This window comes from Pelophylax lessonae (assembly GCF_965119305.1).
Source record: "Pelophylax lessonae genome assembly, chromosome: 13".
Classification (NCBI taxonomy): domain Eukaryota; kingdom Metazoa; phylum Chordata; class Amphibia; order Anura; family Ranidae; genus Pelophylax; species Pelophylax lessonae.
Window position 1 is genome coordinate 204,347,629 of NC_138780.1, and position 12,760 is coordinate 204,360,388.

The 12,760-nt window shown below is 45.7% G+C and overlaps 2 protein-coding genes across 2 annotated transcripts in view; both read right to left on the reverse strand.

Annotated features, from left to right (window-relative positions):
* LOC309569514 (serine protease inhibitor A6-like) overlaps window positions 1-12,760 on the reverse strand; it is a 109,963-nt gene that overhangs the window by 17,262 nt on the left and 79,941 nt on the right. Inside the window, exon 3 of the mRNA XM_082275380.1 lies at window positions 476-746. Coding sequence (XP_082131506.1) covers window positions 476-746 — 271 coding nt within the window. The remainder of the gene's footprint in view (window positions 1-475; window positions 747-12,760) is intronic.
* On the reverse strand, window positions 3,285-3,979 carry LOC309569876 (serine protease inhibitor A6-like; the record flags this gene model as incomplete). Its single annotated transcript, XM_082275867.1, has 1 exon — window positions 3,285-3,979. The coding sequence occupies exon 1, from the start codon at window positions 3,948-3,950 to the stop codon at window positions 3,285-3,287; it is 666 nt and encodes a 221-aa protein (XP_082131993.1). The 5' UTR covers window positions 3,951-3,979.

The following is a 12,760-nucleotide window of genomic DNA, read 5'->3' on the forward strand; positions in this document are numbered from 1 at the left end:
TCCAGCCTTCTATGTCATACCTGCTGCCTGCCTTTGACCTGCCTCCTACCTGCCCTTGTCCAAACCTTATGCCAGCCTATGTCATGCCTCCTGCCTGCCATTGTTCAACCTTCTACATGCATCTCTCCTGCCTGTCCTTATTCCACCTCCTGCCTCCCTCTGACCTTCTTCTTGTCTGCCCTTTTCCCACCTCCTGCCTGCCCTTGTCCTGCCTACTGCCTACCATTGTGGCTACTAGTCAGCATCACAGCACTGCTGGCCCCTGTCTTGGGCTTTCTTTCTCCTGTAAACTAAAATGAGTATATACGTGATCCCATCCTTTTTTTGGGGAAGACACAACCACAGCAATGTCCCTTTCCACTTTCAGCTGGCAAATGGCCTGTCAGGATATACAAAGTAGATACATGTAATGCAATAATATATTAATGATTTTACATTTGAATATACAGGTAAACTAGGTTTAGGGTTTTCTTACCATTCACTCCATGATGTCCTCCATCGTTGTATGGTCTCAGCAGACAATCCTTGCTCTACTTCATGGATCTTGCCCGGCTCAGCCATGGCGATAATCATGGATGCGTTATCCTTGTATGGAAGCTCCACCACTGTACAAGGAAGCTCTGTGTCACGGTAAGTGTTGTACTGTCCTGTGCGATGCATCATTGGAACATCCACCATTGTGTTCTTATCCACATTGAACTTCCCGGTTGTTGTAAGAGCTGCATTAAAAATTTGCTGCCATTCTCCTAATAACATAAAACATGAGTTTTAAACCCAATAAGATCTCTGGTTAATGGATAAAAAATCTCACACAATTATTCGATTTGATGCCAAATATAAAACATGCTCGCTGGCATGAAAGCGAATGTCTCGAAAAAAACAAATGCAATATATCCCAACAATACACGCACATTTCCCATGTTTTGTCTCCTTAATTTCTTGCCGACCAGCTGCAGCACTTTTACAGCGGCAGGTCGGCTCTATTACGCGAAACGGCGTACCTGTATGTCGTTTTGTGTAATAGACAGTGAGTGCAAGTGCGTGCCGCTGGGGCCGTGCGTGCACTGATTGGCCAGAGGGGGAGCCAATCAGTGGGTCCAGCGGATGCGATATCCGCTGGCTGCTGGCGATCACTCCCCAAAGAGACAGTACGGCGGTCTGCCTATGTAAACAAGGCAGACCACCATTTTGTCAAAGATATACACAGGGATCCTGTGTTCCTGCTATTTAGGAACACCGATCTCTATGTTCATCTAGTGAGTCCCTCCCCCACACAGTTAGAAAACACTCCCTAGGAGCACACTTAACCCTTTGATCGCCCCTGGTGTTAACCCCTTCCCTGCCAGTGTCATTAGTAAGTAACAGTGCAATTTTTAGCACTGATTACTGTAATAATATCACTGGTCCCTTCAAAAGTGTCAGTTAGGTGTCCGATCTGTCGGCCAAAATGTCGCAGTCCCGCTAAAACTCACTGGATTGCCGCCATTACTAGTAAAATAAAAATTTAAAAAATTAAAATGTCATAAATCTATCCCCTAGTTTGTAGATGTGATAACATTTGTGCATACCAATCAATATACACTTATTGGGATTTTTTTTTACCAAAAATATGTAGCAGAATACAAATTGGCCTAAAATGATGAAAAAATTAGATTTTTTAATTATTTTTATTGGTTGTGTTTTATAGCAGAAAGTAAATATATATATATATATATATATATATATATATATATATATATATATTTTTCAGAATTGTCGCTCTTTTTTTGTTTATAGTGCAAAAAATAAAAACCGCAGAGGTGGTCAAATACCACCAGAAGAAAGTTTTATTTGTGGGAAAAAAAGGACATCAATTTTATTTGGGTACAGCGTCGCACGACTGCGCAATTGTCAGTTAAAGTAACGCAGTGTCATATCGCAAAAAATGGCCTGATTCAGCAAGCAAGCCAAAGGTTGGTAACAACTGGTTGCAACTTGGGATCAAGCAGGAGCATAGTCGAGGAACATGCCAAAGGTCTGCAATAAGTTGTAGCGAAGATACGGATGGCAGAAGGAGAGACAAGTGCAGGATATTAGCTGAGAGAGAGAGCTCAATAATCTGGCAAACAGGAAGTGCAAGGGCATGGTTTAAATAGGAAGTTCATGGGAGGAGCAAGGGGGTTAAAGATTCAAGACAAACGAGATACAGGGCAAGGTTGTCTTAAGAGATCAGGTAGGGAATTACCCAGTGGCTCAGCAAGAAGAGACATTACCAGACAGTAGAGGTCACAGGTTCAGACATGGATCCTGACACCTGAGGTGATTAAGGAAATCCTTTGGTGCAGGGAAGCTGCCTACCTATCATCCATATATCCTGACAGGGATGCAATTAACATAGCATTGACACAAATTTGAACACACAAGTGTCAACCATTTTTATCTCAAGGTTGTAGCACCATTAATCTACTCTATCCCAAGCAGTGTTTTCTGCCTTGTCCAGTTCAACATTCATGGACTACAGAACATCTCCTCCCTCCTTATCTCCCTTAACCCCTTCTGGACCGGAAGGATTAGCCCCTTTAATGACCAGGCCCTATTTTGCAATTCGGCACTGCATTATTTTAAAGGAAAATTGTGCGGTTGTGCAACGCTGTACCCAAATAAAATTGATGTCCCTTTTTCCCCCATAAATAGAGCTTTCTTTTGGTGGTATTTGATCACCTGTGCGATTTTCTTTTTTTTTGCGCTATAAACAAAAAAAGAGCGACAATTCTGATTCTGAATATTTTTCACATTCTGCTATATGACATTCTCAAAAAAAATGCTAAAAATATGCACTGTTACTGTAATAATGACAATGGCAGGGAAGGGGTTATCCCTGTGGGTGATCAAGGGGTTAAATGTGAGCCTAGGAGAGCAATTCTAACTGTGGGGGGCGTGGCTTGTGGAATGACCATAGAGACCTGTGATCCTATATAGCAGGATCACATGGGCTCTATGATCATCCCAGGGAGAAAGACGGTCGGCTGTGTTTACAGCCGACCGTCCTTCTCTCTCATCGGGGAACGATCGTGGGTTTCAGGCGGCAATCGGAGGCACTTGACCCGCGCATCGGCCTCCCCGCTGCCAAGTGAGGGGGCCCTAGCTTCCCACGCGTGACCGATGTAGATCTACGTTGGTTTGCGCAGAGGAGCCACCCTGTCGCAGTAAAAAGGCAGCGGGTGGTCGGGAAGTGGTTAAATAAGGGAATGGGTTTTTCTATCTAGCAGGGGAGAACCGGCAAAGCTGACAACCTTGGTAGCAACCTAAATGTAATTATTTACTCCAGATTCCAATGACTTACCCTTAAAAAGAACAAAGTTGACCAGGGCTAACTTAGTTTTTGGAGGAAAATCTTCGACAAGTTCCTTAATTTTGCCTTCAGTTTTTTTCTTCACATAATCATTTACTTCTTTTTTAGCCTCTTGTAGGTCATTGAAATTGGTCTTCCTAATTTCAGCATGGTAAAGATTTTTCAAATCATCTTCAAAGTTCTTCAGCAAGGTCAGTGTCTGCTGTACAAAAAGGGCATTGCCGATGTTCACTTGACATCTGCTTTTTGGTTCATTCAGCAGTTGGAGAAGAGTGGAATACGCCTGATGGACCTCACTTTCCGTGCTATTCGTGTTGTTCAGGCTCAAACCTTCCAAGATTTCCTGGTGGGTCTTTGATTGGGCGCCCAACAACAGAATGGAAAAAGCAGAAGAAATACTGAAAGGTGAGAAAACAACATTTTTGGGTGGGGAATCCTTGCCCTCAGAAGACGTGGAAGTCAGTTGCTTGAAGAAATTGAAGGCAAATTTAGTATTTCCTTTTACTGCCTCTTTTAGGACTTGGGCTTTCTTTCCACATTCATGGGACTCTTCAGATTTGTGGCCATATGAAGCAGTTATGCCGGGGATGAGCAAAAGCAAAATTAGGAGGAACTTCATGTCTTCTCAGTATAGACGCTCACCTGCAGGTAATGACAATGTGTTTGTTGAGTCTTTGTTTTCAATCCCTGATAAAAACTAAAGTAACATGGCATGAGACTGAGACAAACATCAACGTGTAGGCATTAAAATGTACATACAGGATGTCTGAGAAAAAGAGATGGGGAAGTGTCACGATTCGACCACGCCCACGGCGACTAGCCACGACGACTAGCTAACCGAGACGTGGTGAATCGTGACTGGGAGAGTATAAAGGAGTAAAGGAATAAAGAAAATTCCTACTAAGTAATAAGATTGGCTGCAACACTTTCACAGCTTGCACTGCCTTTAGTCACCACTAGAGGGAGACTCCACTCCAATCCAGCTGGCTGACCACACACAGGCAGATACAAATCTTACATACAATCTGCTGCACTCTAAGGGTTGGGGAGCAGTCTAGCAATTACCACACACTACTAGGATTCCTCCAGCTATCCTACAAGCTAGAACCCCTGTTTTAATCACTCTTCCCACTGTCCCCACACCCACACACCACAAACGATAGCCTGCCACCACCCAACAGTTTTTCCGCAAACTGGTCTGCTGGGACACCACACACACGCAGATCTCCATCTGGTTTACAAATCTGCATTCTGCCAACACACAGTGCAATTGCATACAGATTGGCATGTAGCGTAGATCAAGCAATTTAGGCACTGGAATGCAAAAAATCTCTCTAGAGGTTTGAGTCCTAGCTTAGTACACAGAAGTCACTTATTAATTTTATAATTTAATATCCCAAAAGTGGGCAGTGCATAAAAAATATATACAAAGCAAAAGCAGTTACAAAAAATACACAAAAGATAAAAAGACACACAATTGGCAATTTGCTATAAAAATAAAAAGGAATAAAACAGAAATTAACTTTAACGAAGCTTATCCCGTTGGCAGAAGCATACCGGAAATCGTGCAGGAACTCCCCAGTTCAGAACTGGCTTCAAGGAAGAATGCTGAACCAATCTCAGGGTTCCCAATTTATTGGAATATGAATGTGGGCTGGACTTGAGCCCTTGGCCAATCAACCCCAGAGGGTTGTCCCCTGCTCAGCCCACACGATGTTCTAAACTGACCAGAGTTGAATTGGCCCAGAATGGCGCTGACCGCTGGGCCAGGGATAGGAGTTCTGACACCAGTGCATCGGTCTGATCGCAACAGTACCAAACACTGCTTGCCTGTCGCAATCAGGTGCCATACAACGGTTTTGTGCAATTCTCCAGGACCCCACCCATGCCACAGACACAGATTTACATGTACTCGTAGCCCCACACGTGAGCCACAAGAAGGAATTATTTTCATCTCTCTGCCACTAAATTTTAACTTTTATGAGAGATAAAATACATTCCTTTGATCTGATGGTATCAATCCATACTTGTAGACGGTTGGGGGGCCTTCCACCGCCCCCTGCTGATTTCCACAGCCAAAATGACTGGCAGTTCTCTTTGATGCTCCCGGAAGTGACAATTTTCTTGTTTACTGGTATGGGAGACTTCATTGGAATGTAGGTGTCAACTCTATCTTACAGAATGGCCCCTGTCTTTTTAGATGCTAATAACAGGACATGTGTGTGTGTGACTGATACTACATTAATTAACTCCAAAATGACACTACATCTGCAATTCACTATTTCTACAGATCACTTCATATTTCATATTTCGCTACCGCAAAGCTACCCTATATCTGACATTTACGTTACAGGAAGTAATTCAAACTCACCAGAAGATGTTGATCCATGTGAGCTTATAGCTACAGGAGATTTTCAATATCTGTTCTCCTTAGGGACCTCTAAGCAGCAGCAGCAGCTCTTGTTCACCCCTTTTTTCATTATAGATTGGCACAAGTGTTTTTTTGCATTACATATATATATAAATATATATATATATATATATATATTTTAGCAGAGACCCCAGAGAATAAAATGGCGGTTGTTGCAATATTTAATGTCACACTGTATTTGCGCAGTGGTCTTTCAAACGCAATTATTTTGGAAAAAATACATTTCAATGAATTTGAAAAAACTAAACAATAAAGTTAGCCCAAATTTTTTATGTGTATGTATGCAATGTAAGAGATGATGTTATGCAAAGTAAATAGATACCTAACGTGCTTTAAAATTGCGCGTACTCGTGGAATGGCGACAAACTACAGTACCTAAAAATCTCCATAGGCGACGCTTTAAACAATTTTAACGAATACCAGTTTAGAGTTACAGAGGAGGTCTGAGGCTAGAATTATTGCTCTCGGTGATACCTCACATAGTTACATAGTAGTTGAGGTTGAATAAAGACAATAGTCCATCAGGTTCAATCTGTGTAGGTGTGTGTGGACGTATTAATTACCCATACCCCTGAATGTTTTGATCTTGGAGATGTATGTCCAAGAGTCTTTTAAAAGTAGCCATACTCCCCGCAGTTACCACCATTTGTGGAAGAGAGTTCCACAGTCTTATTGCCTTTACTGTAAAACACCATTTGCATAGCCTGAGGTTAAATTGCTTCTCCTCTAGTCGCATTGTATGGCCTCGTGTCCTCTTACATTCCTTGCAACTGAATAGTTTTTTTTCTATTCTGAGATCACCATGTCCCCCCTCAGGCGTCTTTTCTCTAGGGAGAATAAATTGAGCGCTTCTCATAATAGCTCCTCATAATTTAGGTCCTCCAATCCCCTAATTAGTTTAGTTGCCCATTTTTGGACTCTTTCCAGTTCCAGCACATCCTTTCTGAGGATTGGCGACCAGAACTGGACAGAGTACTCCGGGTGTGACCAGAGTTTTATAAAGTGGTAGGATTATAGATTTATCTCTGGAATACATCCCCTTCCTTATGCATGCAAATATTATGCCGGCTTTGGCAGCTGCAGCTTGACATTGCATGCTATTGCTTTGTCTATCTTCTACTAAGGCTCCCAGATCTTTCTCCATTCTTGATTACCTCAGAGGTCCCCCCCCCCCCTAGAGTGTATTTTGCATTTGTTTTTAGTCCCTAAGTGCAATACCTTACACTTCTCCACATTAAATCTCATTTGCCATGTAGTTGCCCACTCTGTTATTTTGTTCAGGTCATTCTGTAAGATTTCTGCATCACGATGTGAAGTTATTGCCCTGCTTAATTTTGTGTCATCCGCAAAAACTGAGATTGAGCTACTGATCCCGTCCTCAATGCTATTTTTGAATAAATTGAACAAAATTTGCCCCAGGACTGAGCCTTGGGGGACCCCACTTATCACTCCAGACCAGTCTGAGTATGCGGCATTTATTACCACACTTTGGACACGCCCCTTTAACTTATCTCAGTTTTCTATCCAAGGGCAAACCTTGTGGTCTAAGCCTGCTGACCTTATTTTGTAAATTAATGTTGGGGACTGTATCGAATGCCTTAGCAAAATCCAAGTACACCAGGCACATTCACAGGTCTCCCCCTATCTAGCTCACAGCTCACCTCTTCGTAGAATGTTAACAGATTGGTCTGACAAGATCGTCCTTTTGTAAACCCGTGTTGATTACTGCTGATGATACTGTTGACTTTAGCAAATTCTTGGATATAGTCCCTTATCCCTTCCAGTAATTTACATACTATTGACGTTAGGCTGACCAGTCTATAATTGCCCGGGATATGCCTCTGCCCTGTTTTGAATATTGGTATTACGTAGATATAACCTTACTGAGTTCTTTGAGTACTCTCGGATGCATGCCATCCGGTCCTGGTGATTTATTTGTGTTAATATTATCAAGCCTTTTCATGATTTCACCCTCTGTTAGCCATAGCGGCAAGTCATGTGAAGTACTGCTAACCATACAGTCATGGTAAGTGTACCCCTCCTTTTCCTGTGTAAAGACTGAGGAGAAGAAAGCATTTAGCACAGTTGCCTTCTCTGTGTCTTCTGTAACCATTCTCCCATTGTTAATTATGTGTGCAACATGTTCTGACCTTGTTTTTTTCCTATTGATATATTTAAAGAATTTCTTAGGGTTCCTTTTACTTTCCTCTGCTATATGTCTCTCAAAATCGATTTTAGCCTTCTTGATTTCGTATTTACATTTCTTATTTGATTCCTTGTATTGGTGGAAAGTCGATAAAGTCCCCTCCAATTTATATCTCTTAAAGTCAATTTCTATTTACCTAATATGTTTTTTATACATTACGGTTTAGCCACCCTGGTTTGGCCTTGGCTCTTCTAAATTTATTTCCCATAGGAATGCACTGTGAGATGCTTTTGTTCAATATGTTCCTAAAACATTCCCATTTTTCCTCCGTGGTCAGTGTTCCTGGACACCTGCTTCTGAGATTAGATCTGGGTCATTAGTAATTAATAGATCTAGCACTGCATTCTTTCTAGTAGGAGAATCCACCAACTGAGACATGTAGTTGTCCTGTAAGATATTCATGAAGAGTTTAGTGAGTGTGAAGTCCCCTCTTCCCAGTCAATGTCGGGATAATTGAAGTCCCCCAATATGATGACTGGCCTCAGCTTTGCCGCGTTACCCAACAGTGATAGAAGTTACAGCTCAACCTCCCACCTTTGGTTGGGCGGCCTATAACATACTACCACTATTACTTTCCCCTTTACTTCTTCTCTATGGAGTTCTACCCACACGTATTCTAACCCCGTACTCATCCCTTCCATAATGTCACTCCTCTCTACCACCCTTACATTTTTTTTTAACATAGAGACATACCCCTCCCCCTCTTTTTATTCCCTGTCCTTCCGATACACGGAGTACCCTTGGATATTGGCCAGCCAGTCGTGTGAGGGGTCGAACCAAGTTTCTTTTATTCCCACAAGGTCTATGTCCTCCTCATGTATTAACAGTTCCAACTCATCCATTTTATTAGCTAGGCTCCTGGCATGTGCATATACCCATCTTAGTTTTGTAGAATTGGATAGAGAATTATACTTAAGTTTATTCCTGTTTGGTCTGAGGTTTGTCCGCACAGACCCCCTGTGGTTGTTGCTACGGTTCTACTGTCGCTGTTGACCCTAATAATACCTTCTGTCCTTTGCTCCCAACTAACTGACTCTACCTCAGAGCCCTCCCCCCCAACACCTAGTGTTAAGCCCCCTCTACCTTTGTGGTCATCTTTCTCCCCAATAGAGCTGTATCATCCCCATTATGGTGCAGTACCGTCCTTACTAAAGAGCCGGTAGCCAACTGAGAATTCAGCCCAGTTCTCCAGGAACCCGAACCCCTCCTTCCTACACCAGTTCCTCAGCCACTTGTTCAATTCCCTAATCTCCTTCTGCCTCTCTGGTGTGGCTCAAACTCAGTGGCGGCTGGTGCTCCAAATTTTTGGGGGGCGCAAACAGAGAAATGTAATAGGCATTGCTTTGCGGCAAAAAGCGCTGTAAAAATTGACTTTGAGGTCACAAAAGTGTTAAAGGGGCCTTCAGTAATTAAGGTATAGTGTGCCCCCTTCAATGCAGAGTGACCATCGTGCACCCTTTCAATGCAGAGTGACCATCGTGCCCCCTTTCAATGCAGAGTGACCAGCGTGCCGTGCCCCTTTCAATGCAGAGTGACCAGCGTGCCGTGCCCCTTTCAATGCAGAGTGACCAGCGTGCCGTGCCCCTTTCAATGCAGAGTGACCAGCGTGCCGTGCCCCTTTCAATGCAGAGTGACCAGCATGCCATGCCCCTTTCAATGCAGAGAGACCAGCGTGCCCCCTTTCAATGCAGAGAGACCAGGGTGCCCCCTTTCAATGCAGAGTGACCAGCTTGCCCCCTTCAATGCAGACAGACCAGCGTTTCCCCTTCCAATGCAGAGTGACCAGCGTGTCCCCTTTCAATGCAGACAGACCAGCGTTTCCCCTTCCAATGCAGAGTGACCTGCGTGTCTCCTTTCAATGCAGACAGACCAGCGTGCCCCCTTTCAATGCAGACAGACCAGTGTGCCCCCTTTCAATGCAGACAGACCAGCGTGCCCCCCTTTCAATGCAGACAGACCAGCGTGCCCCCTTTTAATGCAGACAGACCAGCGTGCCATGCCCCCTTCAATGTAGACAGACCAGCGTGCCCCCTTTCAATACAGACAGATCTGGGTGCCCCCTTCCAATGCAGACAGACCAGCGTGCCCCCTTCTAATGCAGACAGACCAGCGTGCCATGCCCCCTTCAATGCAGACAGACCAGCATGCCCCCTTTCAATGAAGACAGACCAGCGTGCCCCCTTCCAATGCAGACAGACCAGCGTGCCCCCTTCCAATGCAGACAGACCAGCGTGCCCCCTTACAATGCAGACTGACCAGCGTGCCCCCTTTCAATGCAGACAAACCAGCGTGCCCCCTTTTAATACAGAGTGACCCGTGCCCCCTTTCAATGCAGACAGACCAGCGTGCCCCCTTTCAATGCAGACAGACCAGCGTGCCCCCTTTCAATGCAGACAGACCAGTGTGCCCCCTTTCAATGCAGAGTGACCAGCGTGCCCCCTTTCAATGCAGACAGACCAGCATGCCCCCTTGCAATGCAAAGAGACCAGCGTGCCCCCTTCACAATGCAGACAGACCAGTGTGCCCCCTTTCAATGCAAACAAACCAGCGTGCCCCCTTTCAATGCAGACAGACCAGCGTGCCGTGTCCCCTTCAATGCAGACAGACCAGCGTGCTGTGCCGTGCCCCCTTCAATATACACAGACCAGCATGCCATGCCCCCTTCAATGCAGACAGACCAGCATGCCGTGCCCACTTCAATGCAGACAGACCAGCATGCCATGCCCCCTTTAATACAGACAGACCAGCGTGCCGTGCCGTGCCCCCTTCAATGCAGACAGACCAGCGGGCACTTACCTGCAGCGGCGGCTTCTCCTCAGTCCCCCGCGTCTCCTCGAATCCTCCCGCCGCCTCCTCTCGGCCAATGGCATGGTCTTTGCCTTTTGGCCAATCAGGAAGCAGTTCTCAGACCCGCTTCCTGATTGGCCAGGAGAAGGATCCATGTGACAATAGCGAATTTTTATTCGCTATTGTCACACAATGGGTGGGCTCGGGGAGCACTGCTTTGCGCCCCGGGTCCACTCTTTTCTGAAGCCTATTAGAGCCTCTGGCTCTAATCAGGTGATAAAAAAAAACCCCATTGAGCTCCATGCGTCCGGCGCCCTGCATGCAGATTAGGGGGCCGGAAGCATGGATAGGGAGGGCGGCGCCCCTGCGCCCCCAACGCACCAGCCGCCACTGCTCGAGGTACAGGCAGTATTTCAGAGAAAACCACCTTGGAGGTCCTAATACTCAATCTATTCCCTAAGTCCCTGAAATCATTTTTATGATCCTCCACCTTCCTCTCTTTGGTCATTGGTGCCCTTCATGCACCATGACCGCTGGGTCCTCCCCACCCCCACCTAATAATCAGTCCACCCGATCTGTGATGTGCCGAACTCGAGCGCCCGGTAAACAACATACTGTTTGGCTACCACGATCGTTTTGACAGATTGCCCTCTCTGTCCTCTTGATAATTGAGTCCCCCACTACCACAACCTGTCTAACCTTTCCTGAGTCCCAGCCTCCCTTCTTCCCTGAGCCGTCGCTCCCCCGGCAGCTGGTGGAGGGCGCCTGCTCCAGCACTGCCGCACCTGAGCTGATATCCCCATCATCATGCAACTCGGCATATTTTTTGGGGTGTACTAACTCAGGACTGGCCTCCCTAGCGCTCTTTCCTCTTCCCCACCTTCTAACTGTCACCCAACTGCCTACTTCCAGTACCTGCATCTCCACGTCTCCACCCTCCTCTATGCTGGCCCTTGCCAGCACCTGATGGGTAATGTCCAAGCTCCTTTTCAGGTTGTTGATGCTACGCAGTGTTGTCACCTTGTTTTTTAGATCCAGGATCTGAGCTTCCAGAGTAACAAGTCGCTCACATCTTGCACAGCAGTATTTGCCCTTGATTGGTTCATCAAGGAACGCATACATGCAGCAAGAAGTGCACTGAGTGGCATCCCCAATCCCGTCGGACATTATTACCCACTATTCTATGGGGATAATTAGGATAATGACCTGCTATTCATTACCTACACTACCTCAATCTCCGCAGGTACTACACCTAGGGTACATCCAGTCGCTAAGGTACTCCCGGTTGCTAAGGTACTCACCAGTCGCTAAGGTATTAATAAGTCACTAAGGTGCTCCCAAGTCGCTAAGGTACTCCTGAGTCGCTAAGGTTCTCCCAGTCCCAATGTCACAAGTTATTCCCAGTCGCTAAGCTCACTCCCAGCCGCTAAGGTCACTCCCAGTCACTAAGGTTACTCCCAGTCGCTAAGGTACTCAGTCGCAAGGTACTCCCAGTCTCAAGGTACACCCAGTCATACAGTTACTCCTAGTCGCAAGGTACACCCAGTCGCACAGTTACTCGAAGTCGCAAGGAACACCCAGTCGCACTGTTACTCCCAGTCGCAAGCTAGTCTCAGTCGCGAGGTACTCCCAGTTACTCCCAGTCGCAAGGTACACCCAGTCGCTAAGGTACTCCCAGACACGCGGTTATTCCCAGTCGCAAGGTACACACAGTTGCTAAGGTATTCCGCAGCACTCAGTTATCCCGCAGTAGTCAATCGCAATACTCAGCAGTACTCAGTCACTCGCAATACACAGCAGTACTCAGTCACTCGCAATACTCAGCAGTACTCAGTCACTCGCAATACACAGCAGTACAGGCATACCCCGCTTTAAGTACACTCACTTTACATACACTCGCGCGTAAGGACACAGCTTGTTCAGCTTGGCATGACACTACTCCTGGTTTTAAACATTGGTGTCTATAGGAAATCTTGGTCTGCTTGACATGGCACTGCTCCCAAAC